Source organism: Eubalaena glacialis, chromosome 14 (genome assembly GCF_028564815.1).
Source record: "Eubalaena glacialis isolate mEubGla1 chromosome 14, mEubGla1.1.hap2.+ XY, whole genome shotgun sequence".
Lineage (NCBI taxonomy): Eukaryota > Metazoa > Chordata > Mammalia > Artiodactyla > Balaenidae > Eubalaena > Eubalaena glacialis.
Genome location: NC_083729.1, coordinates 91,958,879 through 91,982,514, shown reverse-complemented (window position 1 = coordinate 91,982,514; position 23,636 = coordinate 91,958,879). Strand labels below are relative to the sequence as shown.

At 50.1% G+C, this 23,636-nt stretch overlaps 1 protein-coding gene across 6 annotated transcripts in view; it reads left to right on the top strand.

Annotated features, from left to right (window-relative positions):
• Nucleotides 1-23,636, top strand: part of FHL2 (four and a half LIM domains 2) — a 56,583-nt gene that overhangs the window by 19,061 nt on the left and 13,886 nt on the right. Inside the window, exons 2-3 of one of the 6 annotated variants that reach the window (XM_061168671.1) lie at nt 12,052-12,189; nt 22,884-23,061. In XM_061168671.1, the coding sequence (XP_061024654.1) occupies nt 22,906-23,061 (156 nt within the window). In that variant the 5' untranslated portion in view covers nt 12,052-12,189; nt 22,884-22,905. Of the gene's footprint in view, nt 1-11,947; nt 12,190-12,306; nt 12,520-19,497; nt 19,606-22,883; nt 23,062-23,636 lie in introns of those variants that run through there. The other 5 variants (XM_061168670.1, XM_061168673.1, XM_061168669.1 and 2 more) reach the window with 5 other exon arrangements.

Below are 23,636 nucleotides of genomic sequence, written 5' to 3'. Positions count from 1 at the left end.
GCAAACAGCAAGTTCCTGCCTGATAACTTCCTCTTGCACATCCTCTTCAATCCAATTGCTCTGAGAAGGATGTCATCTGAGCTTTTAATATCAAAACAGTGCCAAGTCCCAGGCACAACTTTTTCATTTCAAAGATTAAAATTCTGGGTAATTAGGGAAAAAAGATTCTAACTCAAGCCAGGAGTAAGTGACAAGGGCTATTAAGTTGTGTTCCAAACGAATCATTGAGAAAGCAATGTTACACGTGACACTTAGTTTTCTTTAAAAACTTGCTCTAAATGTGACAGCATTGATCTTTGATAATACTCTTTCTAGAGTGATAATTTGTGTTTATTTTTAAAAGTTACCCTTTTAAACTTTACCTCAAAGGTAATACCAGGAAATTATGCTAATGTCCTTTAATTTTGTCTACAGTTAAAGATATATTGGGTGTCAGACTGCCTTAATTTTAGGATCAGTTTTACTGACTGAAGTGAATGAGTTTAAATATCTATAGTGATGATATTAATGTGCATGTTTGTCCCCCTAGAGGCCCATTTGGAATTCTTTTATGTTGGTTCACATTACTGCTTGCCCCCCAGCATGCCCTGACCTTTACATTTCATGAGGATTTAATAAACAAGCCATGGGTTCAGGGCCAAAATGGTGAACGTTTTGTAAATGATGAAATGGAACTTGGAAATATTAAAATAAAACCCTTCTAGGTACTGGTGACATCTTACCTGAGGTTGGTTTAACATGCAGCGTGTCAGGGCTTCCCTGGTGGTGCAGTGGTTGAGAATCTCCCTGCCAATGCAGGGGACACGGGTTCGAGCCCTGGTCTGGGAAGATCCCACATGCCGCAGAGCAACTAAGCCTGTGCGCCGCAACTACTGAGCCTGCGCGTCTGGAGCCTGTGCTCCGCAACAAGAGAGGCCGCGACGGTGAGAGGCCCGCGCACCGTGATAAAGAGTGGCCCCCACTCGCCACAACTAGAGAAAGCCCGCGCAGCAACGAAGACCCAACGCAGCCATAAATAAATAAATAAATAAATAAATAAATAAATAAACATACAGCATGCCGCTTCCTGAGATACCCAAGCGTATTCATCACCTAAATTTTCTAAATGCTCACCTCCTGCCTTCAGCTTTGTAGTGCTGTTAACTTTTGTCTAAAAGGATCACTCATTTCACTGCTCCTCACCTAAGCCTCTCAGCATTTCTTTCCACCTATGTGGATGCCAGCATCACAGAAGCACAAGCCGATACAAGAAGATATGCATCCCACACACCGCCCTCGGGCTCCCGGTGCCAAGAAAGCCTCCTGGTCTTAGTAAGACCATCCAAAGTGCTGGTTTCAGACACCAGCATCAACTCGCAGGGTAATACACGACATGTCCCAGAGATGAGCAGTGAGAACAGACTTCAAAAGGCCTTGCCCTCCTACATCTGCTGCCAGGTAGTTGACTGCCATTCAGAGCAGTGTCTGCTGAGGACTGGCCTGCCAGGGACGTTCCGTTAAAGTGGCCGTGGCCCTGCCGTGGATTCACGTAGTCTAACATTCAGCTTAACCCTCTCCTCTCCATCTGTCGAGACCGGCCCTGGACTCTCCAGATGCCAAGAGGAGAAAATCATTCACCCTGCAGTTATTCGGGGTTATTTCCCTTCCTGGGGCAGATGCCTGCTTATCACGAGTACCGTGGAAGGGGGTCAACAGGCCAGGATGCTAGAAGGTGAAGGATTCGCCACAAAGCTACCCTGGGTCTCCTTCCAGCTGACAAGCTGCTTCCACGGGGGCACAAAGCCCTCCTGCTCGCCTGTCCTTGCTGGTCCGGCCTCCCTGCCCCCAAATCACAGGCTCTGCTTTCAGCTTCGCCGGGGGTAGAGGGTAGTCTGGGGTCCACCCGCTACCTCCCAGCCTGGTAACCGCCGGGCTCCAGATGCTCCTCCCCCCTGGAATGTGCCTTCCCCTGGGTTAACTTGGCCTCGGGCCCCGTGGCAGGGACCAGGCAGGAGAAGGCTTGTCCTCCTGGCAGAGCTGCTGGGGAGGCCCCGCGAGCCTCGTTGAGTAACCTGCTCCAGGCAAAAGTGCAGCCCGGGCTCTTCCAGGCGGCTCCAGACTCCAGGGGAGGCCAGAACAGACCTGAGATGCTGCAGGGTGGATTTTTTATCCCTGCTCTGCCTCCTCTTTCTGAGACAAAGAGCCTTGATAGGCGTTAAACAATAATATCACATGATTTGCTAGCATCCTGAGCAGGCCTCTGTAAGAGCGGACCAAGGGCCATCAAACCTGGTTAGTCCCGCACACAGCTGCGTTAACCACTCCATTCAACAGAGATGTGAAGTTCACCATGAACTTGCAGCTGATCCAAACTGCCAGGTCTCCGTCCCCTTCCCCTTCCCTCGGCTGCTATCTTGCTGGGCTTAGTGTCCTGGCCTCGCTTGGAATGGCTGGAGCTGAGTGTGAAGCTAAGGGGCAAGGAGATTTGGGGGTAACTTCAGCTTCTTCCCCGGAAACCATCCCAACTGCCAGGCGTCACTGGTGAACAGTGGCCTTATTTGCCAGCGTCAATTAAGCAGCCAAAGCAGCCACCTCCAGCTTCCCCAGCGGAAGCTCCCTGTCACCTGTTCTCACCACCTTCCCTCCTTCCTTCCCTCACTTCCATCTCTCTGTCTTTCCTGCCAACACTGTCCCTCCGTGCCTCCTTCCCAGGAGGCCCCTGCGGCCCCTTCACTATGTCCCAAGGCCTTTCCTGCCACCATCTCCAGCTGTTTTCTGGCCCCATCGGGAGGGGCCCCCCCGTGACGGTGGCTGCCGCGGGCTCCCACCCGCGCTCTGCTCCCCCCGCCCCACCGTGGATGCAGAGCCCACCTCACACCGCCTCTCCTCCTGGGGTTTCAGGGGGAACGGGGAAGCCAGGAATCTGCACAGACCGAGTCTGAATCTGAAGCCGAATCCGGCCTCTGTATCCTGACACCGAATTAATTTTTGGAGACAGAGTTTTGGGTGAAGTAGTAAAAAATAGCGTTATTGCTTTGCCAGGCAAAAGGGGCCACAGCGGGCTAATGCCCTCAAAATTGTGTGTCCCGCCCTGGAGGGGGTCGTGAGGAGTTTCATAGTAACGGTTCAAAGAGGGCGTGGTCAGCTCATGGACACTCTTCTGATTGGTTGGTGGTGAGGTAATCGGGAGTCGGCATCATCAACCTTCCCAACCCGTCTGGGGTCTCCGTGCTTGTGAGCCGCATACAGTTAACTTCTCCCACCTGGAGGGGGTTTCAGTATCTGCAAAACAGCTCAAAGATATTGTTGTGTGTATCCCTTGAGGGGAACCAGGACCCTGCCCCAAGGCTGCACTATTATTTCCTGACTGCTTCTCTATTGTCTCTGCATCCCCTCCCTTCCCTGATTAGCAACTGTTTGAACCTGCTCCTTGGAACTCAGGGAAGGTCCTGGAGGCTGAATGAAGCCTATTTCCTGTAATCAAGAAATGGGGGGACATGGAAAGGCTTTCGTGCCCAGGAGCCCACAGGGTCCTGGTCCTGCTCTGTATCAAATCCACACCCACCTCACCTTTCTCTACAAAACATTTCGCCACATCCGCAGTCAAAAACAAACAAACAAACAAAAACATTTGTTGTAACGGTGATGATGAATCAGGGATGTCAAGTTGACATCCATCGACTCTCCGCCTGATCAGCTCTGCTCCAGCAAAGAGACGTGTCCTCTGCGTGCGCCCCGTGCCTGTGAGCAAGAGAGATCTGTCCAAAATAAGCCACTTCTCTCTGCAGCCCCAGCTGGCTGTGGAGGGTGTCCGTCACGTAAGCACAGGCTGTCACTCTGCCAGTGAACGGTGCTGGTCCCAATCCCAGTCAGGAAGGGCTCTCAGACCACCTGCTGGACCCCCATGGTCACCTCTGGCCAGGTGTGGCTGGCCACGGTCAAGGGAAGTACCAGTTTATCACTCTGGTCCACCTTTGGGAATGTTTATACATCAGTAAGATGAGCTGCAGGACAGGCCCATGATCGGAGACAAGGTGCTGAGGCCAGGAATACGACTTTATTCGGAAAGTCGGCAGACCGAGAAGATCGCAGACTAGTGTCTCCGATACACCATCTTATCAGGGTCTGGATGCCAGTTTCTTTTATAGAATCAGCGAGGGGGAGGAGATGAGGAAGTAAAGTAGAAGGGCCATAAGTGTTGCAAAACACCTCCTGGAATGACCAGCCTCAGGGAGGGGATGTGTTAACGTCTTCTTTTCTGCAGCCATTCACAGGAGGGCTGGGTTCCCTGAGGCAGCCTATTATGTATGATTATAATAACAAAAGCAACGAAAAGCAAAGGTTAAAGTCAAAGAAACAGATCCAAGGTGGAGTCCCATTTAGCTCTTCCCTGTTACAAGTGAAGGAAGAGAATACAGCGCTTTTCCTTCTGAGTGATTCTGCCTGAAAACAGTCTGGTGGATGGAGGTGAGCGGTTTGCTCCTCTCTGGGCCATGTCCCGGGCCTGCTCGTCAAAGACGCTCCTCCAGGGTCGGGGCCCCTCTTCAAAGCTCCAGCAGAGTCGCTGTTGGTAAATAGGCCACTGATTTCAAGAAGACACTCCCACAGACGGTCTGCAACCCAGGCTCGGACAGTTATGGAGGAGGGAACCTGGCTGATTTCTGTCGGAGGGAGAATTTGTTTTGTATGTTCCCATTTGTGTAGACGGAGTTTGCTGAAAGTGTTTAATAGGAAATCAAAATGCCCCAAGTGTTATTTAAAGACACGAATAAGGCCAGTAGGGGGTGAGGGCAGGAGCGGGTCAGGAGGGACCGCCCTCCGCCCCTGGGGAAGAGCAGGAATACCATCCCCAGAGCGGCCACACTGACCCCTGTAGCCTCCTTTTCAGCGTCCGTACCTGCAGATGCTACACCCCTGGGCTTCCTCCAGCTAATGCAGGAAGCGTGATTACAAGTCCTCGTGTGGCCATCTGGAAGGGCAGGCCCTTCTGCTTTGCTTAATTCAAGCTGTCTGCAAGTTGCATCTCAGCACAGAGCCCTGATAACTGAGCTGCCCAAAGGGACCACGGGCCTGATTTGTTTGCTGCAAAGAGGCCCACGTGAGCCTGTGTATGGCGGCCCTTTATTATTTTGGGCATTTTCAGGAAACCTGATGTGAATTCAGCAAATACTGAAATATAGAAGAAATGTCCCAATCCTGGCCCATCAGAAGCTCACACTCTCTCCTCTGTTGTCATAAACGAACGAAAGATGAGGCAGTGTGGAATGATGAAAATGAGGCTACTGATGGCACCCCACACAGCCTCCCTAGGCCAGGTGCTTTATCTGGGTTATACAGGGTACACTGGAGTTTGCCGGGCAGAGCAGAGTGAGGAGAGTAGTTGCAGCAGGTCACAGGATGAAAGGCCATCTTCCTCCCAGGCTGCAGGGGGACCTGTGGGCGGGGCCTCGAGACCGGCTCGCCAAGGTTCTCATTCCCCACGCTCCTGACCCGATAACTTTCCATACACGTTCTTACCTCTCAAGCGTTTCCTTCAACTGATTTTAGCAAGTCCTGGGGACTCAGGGGACCAATATCGATGTAGGGAAATAGACACGCCACAAAAAAAGGTGGGAGAGAGAGCTGAGTCCACAGAAGGTTAACAAGGTTGGGTAGCCCGGTTATGGTGAGGCCACCTGCCATGTAAAAAGAGAATTGCAAACCGCTGAAAAGAAGGGGAAAGAAAGAAAAGAGGGAAGGAAGAAGGAAAGGAAGGGAGGGAGGGAGGGGGACGGGGAGGGGGAAAGGGAGGAGGGAGGGGGGACGGGGAGGGGGAAAGGGAGGAGGGAGGGGGGAGGGGGAGGGGGGAAGGGGCAAGCACCTGAATGCCAGGGCAGCTAGATGACCGTTTTGGACATCTGGCGGTTAACCTGCCCCTGGTCCATCCCTGCAGGAGGCGTGTGAATAATCTGGTGCAGTTATAGAGTAATTGCTTAGCATCTAACTGTGCAGAAGTTTCCAAAAAATATTTGTGCAGTGAGGATGGCCCAGAATTTTAAAAGACATTTTGAGAGACAAAGTACTGCCAGGAGGGGCTGAAGCTCAGACGATTTAGAAAATCTTTTCCTGGTTTTTGAACAGTCCACTGTTGCAATGATGTAGAAAGAAGCTTGACTGTTCCAGAAAGCTCTGCCATGACTTTCGGGTCCGGTGTCAAAGCACTTTCTGAAATAGGTGGAAGATAGTCCTTAACCTGTTTTTTAGAGGAACGTAAATCAATTTAAAATACAGTTCTTCATCACACGCAAATCCACACCATGGTGAAGAACCACCCACAGGAGACATTCCAGAAATCTTTATTGATTAGCCATAACAGTGAGTTGAATAAAAACTAAATAATTAACCCTTTAAGGTAAGAAGTGAGGTGGTACATCCTTTGTCTCACAGGTCAGGTGAGGTTGAGGGTGTCTGTTACCTGTGGCCACGCTGCTCCGTCAGAGGTCCCGGCGCCCAGGCTCTTCCTGGCTAGACCACCAGGTTTTCTGTTAATGACCCTGATTTAGGGGGAAATAGTACAAAAGGACTTTGGTGACCAGGAAGAGAGATGTTGGGATTTTTAAGTTACAGGGTTGACTCATAAAGTTACTTCACAAAGAGTAACTGCGATTTCAGTGTGGTTTAAAATCAACATTCTGAAAAATAAGTGAGGCATGGAAATCTCCTTTATCAAGGATGCCAGGAAGGACTGTCAGAGGACCCAAACATGGTTCCTTTAAAACAGGATTTTGCCAGGTTTGCACAGACCTGGGACATTTATGTGTCCTTTAAATGGATTTTGGACTAACTGACGGAGAAAAAACACAAAAAACTGCTGGCAAGCAGAGAAGTGAATTGATTGCTACAGAAAAGGACTGGAATCAGAGACCAAACGATCCCAAAGAAAAAGCAAGAGGCAGAGTTTTTCTGGGCCCACAGTAGAAATAGTTTCATCTGAAACAGCCCAGCGTTTCCTGATCTGAAACAGACCCAAAGGAGCTGCGGTGGGAACGGCTGCCTTTCATTGGACGTTAAGCCACCGGACAGAACCGTTCCTACTGACTTAGCAAAGGCACCCTGGAAACTTGTGTCAGATGCTCAAATATGCAGGAACCAACGATGGGACAGTCCGGGATCCCAGAGCTGCTTGTGGATTTGACTCCAAGTCAGATGTGTTTGGAGGTTTTACACACTGACCGTTTGCACCCAGTCAGTCAAAGTTTATGGAAAGGAGCACGAAGAAATGGGATGTGGAAACTCTGCATCTTGAGGAGGAACCAAGCATCTTCCCTCCAAACCAGAGCGTGAGGGGCAGGGGCAGGGTTTGTCTTTTGTGAGGGCCGAGCTTTTCCTGAACGTCCACCAGGCACAGGAACACTTGGGTCCTTCACGAGAGAGCGATCGAGCCATTGTAACCAGACCAAGTTCTTTCTGTGTGCTCCGTAAGCACCCTGCCTGCGGGCTGGCTCCCACACAGGATCTCCTGCGCTTTCAGGAAAAGGGAGCGCAGGTGTCCTGAGCCCCCTCCCCTCCCCTCCCGGGAGCCCCGCCGGCCTTGTGATCTGAGACATTCCCTCCCTCTCCAATCACGAGGCAACTACGGATGATTACCTCTGAATCAGGGTCAAATCATCCACCGGCTTCTTGCCCAGGGTTGGAGTGGGCAGAACGAACTGCCTGTGAGAAATCCTCTCTGCAATGGGAGAAAAGTGTTCTGAAGATCTCCGCTGAGATGGCAGGGTAGGGTAACCAACCCTCTCCTCCTGGCGGTGGTGAGGGCCCGGGTACCCGTGGGTACCCGCCACGGGGGTCTGCAGCAGGCCCACCTTCCGGGCAGCTGGCCCTCCTCTCAGGGCCGGGAAGAAAGAGTTCAGTTTCAGCGTTTGTATCACTGAGAGGCATCTGGAACTTCTTGCTCTGTAAGGTTTCTACCTTGTGCCTCCCTCACAACAAGTGTCCGACAGCCTAAGTGATACTTGCAGTTGGATCTGAGTCCCTGGGCCTGCTCTGTGATTAGTCTATCCCCGTTCCTGCCCCCATAGAAGCTTCTGGTAAATTATTGAGTCCAGAGAGGGAGTCCCTGGCGGGTATTTCACCTCAAAGCATGATCAGTCATCCGCATTACCTGGAGCGCTTTGTGCAAACACAGAGCCGGCCTGAGAACGTTTTCTCCTGCCATGTTTCGGGTGATGCTAACGCTTCTGGTTCCAGGTCACTTGGAGAAACACTGGCCTACCCCACAGAGCCTTCCCTTTCTTTCCTGTTCTCCCTGAACCTCTCCCTGAAACCCCCAACAAGATGGGAAGGAGCCACTAGGGCGGTGTTGGCTGGTGCAGGAATTTCAGGAGAATTGAAATAAACTAGAGGAACTTGGATAACCCATCAATATTGCCACTGGATCCCTCTCCCAGGAAATATAATTTCTTAATCTTTTTCCTTCTATGAACTAGACTTGTATCTGTAGCAGAGAATTTTTCCCTCAAAAAGACCATCTTTTATCTTTAGAATAGGATCTAAACTGTAATCCTTCCTGAAGAGAATTGTGTTTCCTGCTTTTTCTTTGTTGAGATATAATTGACTTACAACATTATATTACTTTCTGATGTGCAGCGTGACTTGAGATTTGTATATATTGTGAAATGACGAGCACAGTAAGTTTAGTTAACATCTATCACCTCAAATTTTTTCTTGTAAACAGAACTTTTAAGATCTGCTCTGTTACAACAGTCAAGTATACCATACAGTATTGTGAACTAGTCACCACGCTGTACATTAGATCCCCAGGACTTATCTTATAACTGAAAAAAAAGTTTGTACTGTGTAACCACCTTCACATTTCCTTCTTATTCAGATTCATCTCTCCTTTACCCACAGAATAAAAGCTAATACTTACTGAGGGCCTACTAGGTACCAAGTGTGTACTAGTGGTAAGCGGTGTATATGCAGCGTGTCAAAGGATCTTCCCAACAATTTGGCAAACGATATGTCATTGGCCCATTTTACATATGAGCAAACTGAGGGTTAGGGAGGTTTTGTGGTTGCCCAGGGCCACAGAGCTAGTCACAGGTAGGACAAGGATTCAAATCTGGACCTGATTCCAGAGATCAGCTCTATTGCTGCAGATAGTTATATTTTCTATAGTATTCCATCTGCTATACTATGAAATAATCAATTACAAAATGAGAGACATCACGTATTAAACAATTCTTCTGTGACCCAACCATTCATTCAAATTCTGTATTTAATAAGCGCATACTATGTGCCATGCCCTATAGTTAGGTCCTGAGAATACAGTTGGCCTTCTATATCAGTGGGTTCTGCATCTGAAAATTCAACCAACCTCAGATGGAAAATATTAAAACAAAACAAAAAAAAATTTCCAGAAAGTTCCCAAAAGCGAAACTCGAACTTGCCAGACTGGCAGTTAGTTACATAGCATTTACAACTGTTTACATAGTTTATGTATTATAAGTAATCTAGAGATGATTTAAAGTATACGGGAGGTAATATGCAAATACTACTCCATTTTATGTAAGGGACTTGAATATCCTTGGATTTTGGTATCCTCAGGGGTCCTGGAACCAATACACCTCGTATACAAAGAGACAACTGTACAATGATGCACAAGATAGAACTTTACACAATGTATTTTCCCAGAACGTCTAGTGAACTATTTTTTTAGTAGTTTGTCCTTTGGTTAAAATTGTTCAGAAAAGTACGTATGTCATTAAGCTCAGAAGGCATTCCGCCTTCCTCTATTTGCTTTCTAGCAAACCACTTTTGACTTTCTAAAAACTCAGTTTAACAAATTTGTTTCCTATTTTTCTTAAAGAAGGAGCATGTGTTGCTTTAACTTTTAAAATACTTTTATTTTTGAAGGGACAATACATACGTATAGCTCAAAATTTCAAAAAAAACAAAGGATTTACAGTAAAAATCAGTCTTCCTTGTACTCCTGACCCCCAGCCACCCAGAACTCCCCAGAGGCAACCGCTATTATATGTATATATTGTCTTCCCCCTTCCTTTCCTTATTAACACAAATGGTTGGTTACTATTGCCAAATTAATAAATATACTTACCTCGTTCTTTTTAACATCTGCATATAGAAATAATTCTAAAATGTACTGTGTGATATTTAATTAGGCCCAGTTGATGAACATATAACATGGTCCAATATTTTGCTATTACAAACAATTCTACGATAACTACTCATGTATGTATATGAATTTACGCATGAGCAAGTCTACCTGTAAGTTAATTTCCTTTAAGGGGAAATGCTGGGTTAAGGGCAAATGATATGTGCATTTGTAATTAAAATTTTTTTCATTACTGAATATTTCAAGCATTCAGTAAAGAAAGAGACCAGTATCATGAACTTCTACCACCTTTCAACGGTTACCATTAATCTATGGCTGATACTATTTCATATATATATATATACCCTTCAGCCCAAATTATTGTGAAACAACCCCAGACATAATGTTTTTTCATTGGTAAACATTTTGGTGTTATTTCTGAAAAGTAAGGGCTTTAAAAATGTGTGTGTGTGTGTATAATTTCATTATCATGCCTACATAAATTAATATTAATTTATTAATGTCACCATTTGTTAGTGTTACACTTCCCAAGATTGTCTCAAGAAAACTTATTTTTCCAATAGTTTGTTCTTTGATTCAGAATCTAAGTAAGGTCCATCCATTCACTGCAGTTGGTTAAGTCTTTTTTTAATCTATTGGTTTCCTCCTCCATCTCTCTCCTTTCTTTCTGTCTTCTTCTTTTTTTTTTTCCTGAGTGATATTACTGTAGAAACTGAATGAATTTGCTTCCAGAGTCTCCATTTTGCTGATTACATCCCCATAGGGTCATTTAATATGTTCCGCTATCCTTTAGGTCAAAGGAAATATACAAAATTAAACTGTAGAATTTCTTAAAATAATAAGAAAACACAACATATCAGAGTCTGTGTGGCATAACTAAAGTGGTTATTAGAAGAAAATTTATAGAACCAAATAACTATCAATTAAAAAAAATGAATTAAACATTCAACTCAGAAAGCTAAAAGAAAAAGTAAAATAAAATCAAGTAAGCCAAAAGAGAGCAAAAAGAAGATAAATGCAGAAATGAATGTTTCATTATTTTTTCAACTTGTTTTTACAAACTGAAACTTTAGGCTCATCATTTGAGAACTAGGAGATCATTTTGTAATTTGCAACTAAATAGACAACATACCTAGGTAACTGTCAGAGGGAAAGGCTTTTCTACACAGTTTGCCCTGGATTTCAAGATAGGGCCTGCTTTGACTGTCAGTGGGAAATCAGGTCCGGAGCCCACACTTCCGTTCTTGGTGAGAAGCTGCAAGGTTCAGGCAGAAAGTAGGCGAGGCAGAGTTCTGGGGGCTCAGGTCTGGGGCGAGTCTCAGCCCCTAGGGGCCCTGGAGTGACTGACGGGACCAGGGGCACCTCCTCTCCTGTGAGATAACAGGGCTTGGCCTTGACAGACTCCAGGTCAGATGGCAGCTGCCATAATTATTGCTCAGCAGGCCTTGAGCAAACCTCTCTGAGCTGAAATTTCTTCACCATAAAACGGGGGTATTATTAATCCCTAACTTTTAAGGGGTGAGAATCCAATGAGATGCCCGGTAGAGCTAGATCTCAGTAGGTGGTAGCTAATAGGATGGCGCTCAGGTTCTGTGATTCCGTGATGGAGGCCCATGGGGGGCCGCTAAAACATCACGGGACACAGAGCATCAAAGAAGGGAAAGCAATCAGAGAGCTTCCCTTCCTCTCTGAGGCCCACTGATGCTAAACGCGACACGCCTGCCCACGGTCCTTCAGCCCACCTTGCGCCCCGGCTGCCCGCGGAGGACGTTTCCATCCAGGCCGCCGTGAGCTCTCCGCCTCTGACCCCCCCGGCCGGGCTCGGGGGCCGGGGCTCTGGTGTGGGAGGCGCTTTCTCCTCCTCTGCTAGGTCTTCCCGGCCCGGAGGGGGCCACAGAGCGTCCGAGGAGCCCTCGGCCTCGAGTGTGGGCGACTGGTCCTTCCCCTTCCCTCCCCAGCGGGACAAAGACCCGGCCTTCCCCATTCTTCCTGCCATCGGCCGGCTCACTTGGTGGCAGAGGGGCCGCGGGGGCCGCGGAGAGACGCCCCTCTCCGCAACCCCCGTCCTCGGCGCGCCTCCCGCTCCTCCGGACCCGGTAAGTGGCCGCCCCTCCGCCGCGCGCCCCCGCACCTCCCCGGCCGGGCAGCCGCGCGCTCGGGACCCGGCGGGAGCCCCGGAGCCGGCGCCCGCGCCCGCGACGCCGCAGGACGGAGGAAACGCCCGCGGCAAACAAAGGGCCGGGGTCCCCAGCACCGCCCCGGAGCCCAGGGGCGCTCGCCCGCCCGGCAGCGCCGCCCGCGCCGCCCAGCGAGCGTCTCCTTATTTGGTCAAATGACACGCGGGGTTCTCCGGGCGGGGCGCGCCTCTCCCCGGGCCCAGCCGCCCGGACCTCCGCTGCCATCCGCCGTCCGCGAGACGCCGCGCGGTGAGTGCGCTCCAGCCGGGCCAGGGCCAGGGGGCCGGCAGTGGGGGACGGGGGACGGGGGGGCCGGGGGCGGAGGAAGACCTGGGGGACAGGGGAGCCTGGGCGGAGGGGGACCCCGGGGCAGGGGAACCGGGGGCGGTGGGGACATCTGGGGTGGGGACATCTGGGGAGGGGGTGCTGGGCAGTGGGGGGACATGGGGACAGGGGAGCTGGGCCATGGGGACACCCCGGGGGCACCTTGGGTGGGAGGGACCCCGCCCCATCCCGGAGGGAGGAAGGCAGCCGTCCTCCTGGAGAGGAGGGTCACCAAGCGAGTGGTCCCAGAGGGCTGGGCGCCCAGGCTTTTCCCTGCGGTAGGAAGGAGTGGAGCTTGCCTGTGGCCTCAGGCATCGACCCGTGGGGAAACTGAACTACTGAACCACCAGGGTTAAAAAAAAAAAAAAAAAAGGCTTGTTTTAGACGAACACAGTAGTAATCTTAAACTGTACTCGTGTGATACCTTAGCATACCTAAAATTGCAGGAAGAGAGTGTTAAATGTTTTATTGACAAATGAAGAGAGTTCTCTTTACTTTCGGATACCCATTTGGGTTTCCGTTCCCACCAGTCTAACCAGGTTAAATGAGCTGCACTGGGGCACTTAAATCACAATAAATCACAGCTGGGGCTCACAGCCGGGAGAACTCTGTTCAGAACCAATGCCAAATACTTCCCACCCTTTTGGCGCTAACCCCCGCTTATGTGTGTTTTGTAATAATACGTTAGAGGGAGAGGCTTTGGTATCCTGAATGTGATTTCGACTAAAAAACATTTGGGGCAAGTCTGAGAAGTACAGGAATTCCTAGGCTGCCTGTTAAACTCCTATAAAAGCAAACAGTGAAGAACATTTTATTGTGCATGTATATGAATTTTTTCACAGTGTTTTTCATCCTGAATTTTTAAGGCTTATCAGTTAATATATAGAATGGGGTTTCTTCAGTGTTTGTTATCCTGGCGTGCCTCAGTGCTTCTGCACAGCTGCATGTTCAGAGGGCTGTGTTGGCTTACCACAGGCCAGGCAGTGCCAGGCACAGTGGGGTAGGCTCAGGTACAAACGTGCCACGAGGCAGGTGTGGCAGGTAGCCCGTGTGCTTGGGCTGGAGCTAGGCTGCCTGAGCTTACGTTCCCGTCCATCAGCCCCGAGCGGTGCAGTCTTGGCCAAGTCACCTAATCTCATGGTGCCTCAGTTTCAACAGCTGGAAAACACAGATGAGATGGTGGCTTGCTTGCAGGGTTGCTATAAAGCCCGCACGTCAGAAGCAGTGTATACAAATTGGATATTACCCTCGTTTTTACAGATACACTGAAGCACAGAGAGATCAAGGTAACTTTTCTCAAGGCTTTCCAGCCTAGAAATGGTGACCCTGAGAGGTGACCCCAGGCAGCTCTTTACTTGAGAGCCTGAGTTCTAACCACTAAGCGATGGCGGATGCACCCGAACATTTCAGTGAGGCCTTAGTCTGCATACTTTCACCCAAGGTTTTTGTTAAACCACTTCCAGTACTGAAATGACTCTAAATTGTAGACAAAAGGGCCCACCCAGCAGGATATTGAAAAAAATCAGACTGGGTTCAAGAGGTGTGGGTTCTCTTCCTGGCCAGCACTGAGGGCCGGTTCCCCAGCCTCTGGAGCTCAGGCTGCCTCGTTATCAGCAGGGGGCTGGAGTAGGCAGGTAACTTACCTAAGCTGCTCTGACTCAGCGCCAGGAGATACCCAGTTCATTGGATACATTGGATACTTCCTGGGTGGTTTTCTCAGGACAGTTTTATCAGAGCCACATTGGTCCCGTGGACTTATTTACTGAGTGGTCACTTCCTGAAGATGACCAACTTGAACTGAACGCACAAGCCCTTCTCTAGTGACTGAGAGCCCAGTCTTCCGGAGTCCAGGCTGGCATCGTGACTTTGGGGTGAGTTAAGGGAACGGCCTCTCTTGTCCTGACTGGTGGATTTCGGTGTTAGCTCTTGTGATGGTTAATTTTGTGTCGACCTGACTGGGCCACCAGGCGCCGAGACACAAATGTTATTTCTGGGTGTGTCTGTGAGGTTGTTTCTCGGTGTGGTTAACATTTTAATCTGTAGCCTGAGTGCTCTTCCCAAGTGGATGGCCTCATCCAATCAGCTGGAGACCTGAATAGAATAAAAGGCTGAGCAGGAGGGGACTCCCCCTGCCCTACTGTGCAGCTGGGACTCCGTCCTTTCCAGGCTCTGGTCTCAGACTGAAGCATCAGCTCATCTTGGGAATTGATCCTGACGGCTTTTGAGCTAGAACTTAAACCTCTGGCGCCCTGCTTCTCAGGCCTTCAGACTCAGACTAGAACCACCCAGTAGCTCTGCTGGGTCTCCAGCTCGTCAGCTGCTTGGGACTTCCAGCCTCCATAATGATATAAGCCAATTCCTAATATCAATAATAAACCTCTTCATATTTTATATATATAGTCTTCACTTTCCTTTCGCTGTAAAATGTGCTTGCCCACCCTCTTGGGTCTCTGATGAGAGGTTCAGGGAAGCCTCTGGTCTGTCCATCTTTAGTCCAATTTTCATGGGTGATTCTCACACACTGAGTTTGGACATCACATGTCACCCTACTCATCCTTGGCCTTTGTCAACCACACGTTGCCAGCCCTGATTTAGTCTGTGACTTACAGATCTCCTTTAGGTGTTTCTAAGTGTCTGTGCCCACAGGAGAAGTGGCTGCCCGTTTTTGTTTTTGTTTTTAATAAAATAAATTTATTTATTTATTTATGGCTGCATTGGGTCTTGGTTGCTGCATGTGGGCTTTATCTAGTTGCTGAGAGCGGGGGCTACTCTTCGTTGCGGTGCGCGGGCTTCTCATTGCGGTGGCTTCTCTTGTTGCGGAGCACGTGTGGGCTTCAGTAGTTGTGGCGCGCAGGCTCAGTAGTTGTGGCACACGGGCTTAGTTGCTCTGCGACATGTGGGATCTTCCTGGACCAGGGATCGAATCTGTGACCCCTGCACTGGCAGGCAGATTCTTAACCACTGCGCCACCAGGGAAGTCCTTCTGCCTTGTTTTTATGGGTAAATAAAACCAGTGTAAAAGAGCATCCTTGAAGCCTGTAAACATTTAGGTTTCAAGAAAATAGGTCTGTCTATGTTTGGTGGTACAACTTTTGGAACAAATAAGAATTAGCCAACTTAGGCAGCAAGCGAAGGGAGCAGCAGGAGGTGTGCACGCCTGTCGTGCCAGGGCCCTGATGGTGGTGCTAGAGAAGCACCACGGGGGGCAGGGTTTCGAGGACAGTGAGGGGCCAGCCTTTCCTGGAAGTTGGGGTCATTGCAGATGGAAGGCCAGGCGGGTGAGAGCAAACCGGAGCTGCCTTTTGGAGGCTGGAGGAGACGCATGAAGGGCAGTGAGGGTTTTTCCTTTTGTTCTTGTGCAAACAGACATGGATAACTGGACCACACGTTCCCAGGAAGCAGAGGGAGAGAGGGTGGGGTACACGCCCCCCCCCGCCACACACACGCACACACCCACACCACACACACCCACACCTACACACACACACCACACACCACACCCACACCACACACACCACACACACACCACACACACACACCACACACCACACACACACCATACACACACAACACCCCACACACCCCACACACACACCATACACACACACCACCACACACACACCACACACAACACCACACCCACACCACACACACACCATACACACACACCACACCACACACACACACCACACACACCACACACACCATACACAGACAACACACCACACACACCACACACACACCCCACACACATACACATCGCACACACACCATACACAGATGACACACCACACACACACACCACACACACAAAACACCACACACACAACACACCACACACACATACACACCGCACACACACCATACACAGACAATACACCACACACACCATACACACCACACACCCACACAAACCACACACCCACACACACCACACACATACACACTGCACACACACCATACACAGACAATACACCACACACACACACCACACACACATACACACCGCACACACACCATACACAGACAACACACCACACACACACACCACACACACACCATACACACCACACACACCACACACACCATACACACACACCACACCACACACACACCACACACACACACCACACCACACACACACCACACCACACACACACCATACACACCACACACACACCACACACACACCACACACACACACCACACCACACACACACCACACCACACACACACACCCCACACACACACCACACACACACCCCACACCACACACACACCACACCACACACACACACCCCCACACACCCCACACACACACACCACACACACCACACACCATACCACACACACAACACACACACCACACACCACACACACACACACACACACACACACGTGCTAGTTACGGACCTGAGGCCGATCGCCGTCCTAGCCCGCATAATGATGCTTGTCCTGCGTAGACAGAACTGACACGTTTCGAGATTAAATATCCAGATAGTATCTTAAAGGTGATTTAAACTCTTTGGAGCTAGAACTAAACTCTTTCGGAGACTGTGTGTTTTATCTCAGTCTCCCAGGGCCTAAGACGGTACCTAGAAAAGAGAGGTTACTTAATATATCCTTGTTGACTGGATTTAAAAGTCCGCAGGACATCAAAACAAGTGTCACTATTCTTAGTTTATGGTCTTAAGGTCAGAAATCTGACATTTGTAATTTCCCATTTTCAGTATCCAAAAGATAATTCCAAAGACAGCAGTTCACCTTACTCAAGCCTTGTCTCTCACACAAAACATTTCTTAACATGAGCATAGACACATCAAGCTTGTTAAACGTTTTTGAAAGTTACCAGTTTATATATCAAGGTATAATACCTCCCTGATCCCTGCCTATATAGTCAGAAAAGGCTCAGTAATTGAAGCCATAAATATACAGCAGTAGGCATAGTCATTCTTAGAAGAATCCCAAAATGGATTTCAAATGAATTTTAAATACATTATAATATGTTTTTAAAAATAGCAACATCCCTCAAGCTGGTGTCCCTCTGCCTTTCACCAGAATTTTTATTTAAGAGAAACAGTTCCGCTGGACTAATGGAAAGAGTGTCGGGGTAGCAGAGCTGGTACGTGTGTTGATCCTTCTGTCCATAGGAAAACAAACTGGCGCAGAGTGTTCTCTGGCTTCCCTTCTGGTGTGAGAGCCCCTGCCTTTGGACAGAGGATCTCTGATTTATAGGCCGCTGCGTCCGGGTAGGACACCCGGGGCCCCACTGGTACCTGCAGCCTGGGTCAGGGGAGCTGGCAGTTCCGCGCAGAGATGTTGGGAGCATCTCTTGGTGAGGCTTGTGCTTCTTGGCCTGACTAGGCCTCATCCGGGGCTGTGCAGCTGTGTGTTCACATGGGTTTGGATCCAAACACAGTAAGAACAGTTCCACCCGCTGTGGAAGCAGCAGTGTATCTGGAAGGGGGAAGAGGCCAGAGGCGGAGGAGAAAGAATGCAGCTCAGGATCTGTTGCATTAGAAATTGTACCAGCATCGGACGCCAAGCCCCATTACATCTGGGGTTTGCTATGCACAGTGGGTTGTTCACATAAAACATTCCTCGTTTCCACTCTGGATGTTGCCTACATGTTTGTGCTCTGGGATATTTGTGTTCCCCTGCCTCCCATCCGTGTGTCCGTTCATTCATTCCCCAGGTGTTTATGAAGCGCCTGACCCGTGTTTGTCACCTGGCGTGGCCCCAGTGATCCTAGGGCCCACCTTTGCGGGGCTTATGGTTGGGGGCCGGGAGGTGCACGGGCAGTCAGCATCCTGTGGTGTCATGAAAACACTGCATTTTCCAATACATTCTTCAAAAGAGCGAGCCCACATGCAACAGACCAATTTTCTTAATTCTCTCTGAAAAGCTCTGGATGTTGGTAAGCCATGGCGTTTCCCACCTGGGACCCCGGGTGGCATTTAAAGCTGGGCGTGGCTTCTTCGGCACTGACTTACTGAGGCTGCTTCCTGCTTGTGGGTAGGCTTTGGGAGTGTTCGCAGATTTCTCTGGAGGAATCGAGGATGTTAGGGCAGTCTCCTGGAGCAGCGTGGATAGAGAAAGACGTGTGGGTTTCGAGGGGCAGGAGGCAAATGGCATCTTTGGGGTCAGATTAAAGTACGTAGTTGAGAAAAGGGAGCATTGAAGAGGGTGCTCCACGGACACTCGTGCGGCCCAAAGGGCCTCCTGTTCAGGAAACATCTGAAACTCTGCCCCTCTCTTGATTCCCAAGAAGTGTTTCTGGTTAAAAAAAAAAAAATGCACGTGCTTCCTGGGCTCTAAACGCCCTGCTCCCATCTCCCTCCTCCTTGCTTTCTCTCCTTTCCCCACCTCTCCACTTCCTCTCCTCCTCCCTTTTCTTCTTGTTTCTCTTCTCTCTTCCCTCCCCCCCACCCAGCCCGCAACTCCAGACACTGATCGTTCTTCAACCTGAAGAACTTGATATCTTCAAGAGAAGATAAAAATAGCCCACACGTATAAGCCTGTGGACCTTGCAGAGAGTCATTATGTTCCATGGGGGAGCCCTGCGCGTTGATGCCCACTGCGCTCTGAACCTGTGTCCTTGCCTCTGACTCAGCGCAGGTGGAGAATGGGTTTTAATCGGAGATCAAAGCTCTTCCTGTCCCGCCACCCCAGGCCTGTCAGCACCCACCCCTCACCCCGGGACTTTGCTCTCCCAGCACTGTGGTCGGTGGCTGGGCCTGTGGCCACAGCTGTAAACTTGCCCTCTAAGATCTGGGTGCTTGTTCAGAGCCGAGGGGGATGACATCAGAGGATGACTTAATCGTGGGGGAGGGGTGAGAACTCCCCGACGCTGGGATTTGGGTTTGGTTCATGAATAACAAGTCAGCAGTCACACCTGCGGTCCAGATGTCTCCTCGCTTGCTGCTGCTTCGTGCTCTCAGCACCTGTGCACCAGGCGATGGGCAGGAGTGACAGGTAACCCGCGAGGAGGGATACGGCAGTTGAGAGAGGGTAAGAAGATTGTGCACAATTAGGTTAAAAAAACCCCAAGATGTTCTGTTTTTTTTTTTTTAATTAATTAATTTATTTATTTATTTTCGGCGGCGTTGGGTCTTCGTTGCTGCACGCGGGCTTTCTCTAGTTGCGGTGAGCGGGGGCTGCTCTTCGTTGCGGTGCGCGGGCTTCTCATTGCGGTGGCTTCTCTTGTGGAGCACGGGCTCTAGGGGCGCGGGCTTCCGTAGTTGTGGTGCTCGGGCTCCGTAGTTGTGGCTCGCGGGCTCTAGAGCACAGGCTCAGTAGTTGTGGCGCACGGGCTCAGTAGTGGCACACGGGCTCTAGTGCACAGGCTCGGTAGTTGTGGCACATGGGTTCAGTAGTTGTGGCTCGCGGGCTCTAGAGCGCAGGCTCAGTAGCTGTGGCACACGGGCTTAGTTGCTCCGCGGCATGTGGGATCTTCCCGGACCAGGGCTTGAACCCGTGTCCCCTGCGTTGGCAGGCGGATTCTTAACCACTGCACCACCAGGGAAGCCCAACCAGGCATTTTATAAGATTAAAAAATGGAGTTATAGGCGGCGTCTAATGCAAGGCTATAACTAAGTTTTTGCCATTAAAAAGAGGCTTAAGATGGATCGTATAACTTTAAATACACAATTTTGTATAATTTCTATTTGGTAGCATTTGATTAAAGAAGAATTGGTTTTAAACACTTTGTGGTGGAAGGGACGCTCTTAGTCTCCTCAGTAGCTCGTGGGCTACTGACTCTGATGCTCAGGGTTTGTGCTTCTTGTAACTTGGCCGGAAATGCGGTCAGATTTGTGCCCCTCTGCTCTGCCCCTCGTTAGTGATGGTCTCACTTTCCACCCCAACTTGTTGGTTTAAGCAGAAGTGCTGTCCTAGTCAATAAAACTGGAGTGACTCCTCAGAGGAGATAAGGAACAAGATGAGAGAGAGATCCACCAGCGTCCAAGACAGTTCTGCAGAAACGGGGGCTGTCGGACCCTCCGGGCAGGTCGCGGCCACACGAGTCCTCCTGGGAGTTGGTTTCAGTGATGGGGGCGTTGTCTCGGGGTCACCTCGGTCCCCTTCAGCCGACGTGGAGCCCTGTGTGTTCTCACAGTTTACTCTGTTAGATGACTTCTGTCCCAGTCCTGCAGAGTTGGAGGAGGTAGAAAGCATATCCCAGGTCTGTGAGCATCACCAGGGCCTTACCTGGGACAAAAACAGTTCCCCACTTTGATGGCTCCAGAGCACAGGAATGGTGTTCAGTGGGGTTGGTGCAGTCTATGGTCTGTCGTCTCCTTTCCCCCGCAGGGCCTGCGCTTGTCCAAACCCACATGGAACCAACCACCTTTCCATTTAGATCGGGAGTTTCTTTTTTCTAAGTGAGACGGCTGTTTGGGAATGCTCATATGAATCTTCTGTTTTCATTAATATTCCTGGCCTCCAGTTTTTCCATCCATAAAATGAGGTAGTCATAGATAATCTCCCAAATTGTTTCCAGATTAAAAAATTTTATGATCTATAGCCCTATCTCCTTTCCTTGTTCTTATTTCAAATTCTCAAGTCATTATTCTTAAATTTGTGTGACCAGAATAGGCAAATAAGGTTCCACAGGTAAATGGCAGCCTTTATTCGAAAAATCTATATGTTGGAGGGACGGCGCTTAACTGCGATGAACTAAACGATGGCCACTTTCAAGGCCAGTAACAGGAATTACAGGAAAGCATTGCATCTTCTGCCAACATAGCCGCTGCAACCTGACGGTGGCCTTAGGACAAAGGATATTTACATGTTGTGTTTCAGAACAAAAATTCAAACGCTCAGGAGCCTCATCTTGTGATGTTATTGCAAGAACGTCCAGACACTGTTTTCTTTAACCCCAGGAAAAGCAGTTCAGAGGGCTGGCTCTCGCCACATGTGTCCAGCTGCATGCTTCATACTTTTGGGAAAAAACTGTCCTAATGAACACAGAAGTAACCAAGTATGGATGCTTGAAAGTTGTCCATTTCTTTGCTTACAGTTGTCAGGATCTTATATACACAAAAGTACAAAATAAATAAACACTATCAAATTCGCTATTATCTCATAAACCAGGCAGCAATATTTCATTTGCATCCTGGGGTATTATTTTGGAATTTCACTCTGAAGTGGGTGGAAATGACTGAAAATGGAATCAAGTTTAATCAGAGTTTGTGAAACATCACTCAGAGTTACACAGTCGACCTGTCTCCATATTTAATAATTTATAAAGCTTTTTCACTTTTAGCGAATCAAATATTGCCACTTGAGAAGATATTTCTAAAGAAGTTGGACTGTGTTTCTAATGGCTCGGAGGCGTTTCTCCGCCCCTAGTCTTCCCAGGGTAGACCGGCTCTTTCTGGGGTAGTGCTGACATGTTTGTGCAGGAACCACATGGGGAGGGGGGGAGGGGGAAACCTCCCGCCTTCCTCTGCCCCTACCCTGTCCTTTCTGCTCAGACACACACCACACTCATCCTGGAAAAATGCAGCTCGAGGTGTCGCCTGGAGTGGCCGTTGACTGCCGTCACTGTGTTTCCCACCGTGATAATCCCTGTCCTTGGAAGCCAGCCTTTCCCTTTCTCCTGCTGCCTGGATACCTGGGCTGGGAGAGGATAGTCTTGTCATCTGGGAGGAATGAGGCCCCTGGGGCGGCTCCTCTTGGGCAGGGGCCGGGTGTGCTTCCCAGTGAAGCCGGGTCGAGGTGATGCTCTGACACCCCTCCCTTGGCTTCTGTGGTTTCTTCTCATTCAAATGCATGAATCATAAAGGAGAGCTCATGGAAAGTCTTTTTATAGCAATGAGCATATTGTTTTCTATCCCTGCTGTGCTATTTTGGGGGCAGGGAGAATGGGAAGATGTGAGATTGCGTCCCACGTTTGAAGCAGGCACTCCTTCCAGGGGATGAGGGCTCTGATGCCAGCTCTTTCTTGGGTCCAAAACTGAGATCACGTTTTCTGACACGGTCACCCAGAATTGGGACTTTTAAAGAAGTGGAATGCACTCAGACACAGAACTGCCCCCAGCTAAGTTTTTAAAAGTATCATTGAAAATTAACACCCGCTTCAAGGGTGAGTGTCGATTGCTCACGCAGAGGATGTAGCCACCGATGGGAAAGGTGATGGGAAGGGTGACCCTCACTGAGCCTGTCCTTTGCCTCCTCCCTGGACACGGGCCATCGAGCACGCTCACCGAGCCTGTCCTTTGTCTCCTCCCTGGACACGGGCCATCGAGCACGCTCACCGAGCCTGTCCTTTCTCTCCTCCCTGGTAGGTGGCAGAAATCTGGTGCCAGGATGACCGAGCGCTTCGACTGCCACCACTGCGAGGACTCCCTCTTCGGCAGGAAGTACGTCCTGCGGGAGGAGCGGCCCTACTGCGTGGCCTGCTTCGAGGCCCTCTTCGCCAGCACGTGCGAGGAGTGCGGGAAGCTGATCGGCTGCGACTGCAAGGTACCCGGCCCCTGGGCGTCCCCCAGCCCCGTGCCCCCCGCCCTCCCTCGGGCCTCCCAGCCCCCCTGGACACCCGCACTGGCCTCCCCGAGAACCACACGCTTCTCAGCACGGTTGTGCTCACGTCCTGGTCCTCATGAGCCTGGACACTCTGCAGGCCCCTCTGCTGGGCTCGGACCCTCCACCGGCCTTTCCCAGCCGCCTCCCCACGGGCTTGGTCTCTGCCCGTCCCAGTCCCGCTGCCCCTGGTCGGGGCTTTTCCAGGACGTGTGCGCCGAGCATCCCAGGTCCACTTGTGATGGCCCCGTGGTCTGCATCCTTATCCAACCAGCCACCTGCCGCCCAATCCCGTGGTCCCCCGAGGGCAGCGCTCTCCCTCCTGGGCTGACTTGGGGGGCAGGTGCAGGCGGTCAGTATTGGCGCAGTGAGTGTGCACGTGGAGAGCCGGCGCCCACCCCCGGCTGGAGGGGCTGAGAGGCTCTGCCTGCACTGGGGCGTCGGGGAGCTTGTCTTCTTCGTGGGGAGGGTCAGGATGTGTGGCTGCCGGCTGAGCAGGTAGGGCTGGCTCTGCTGGG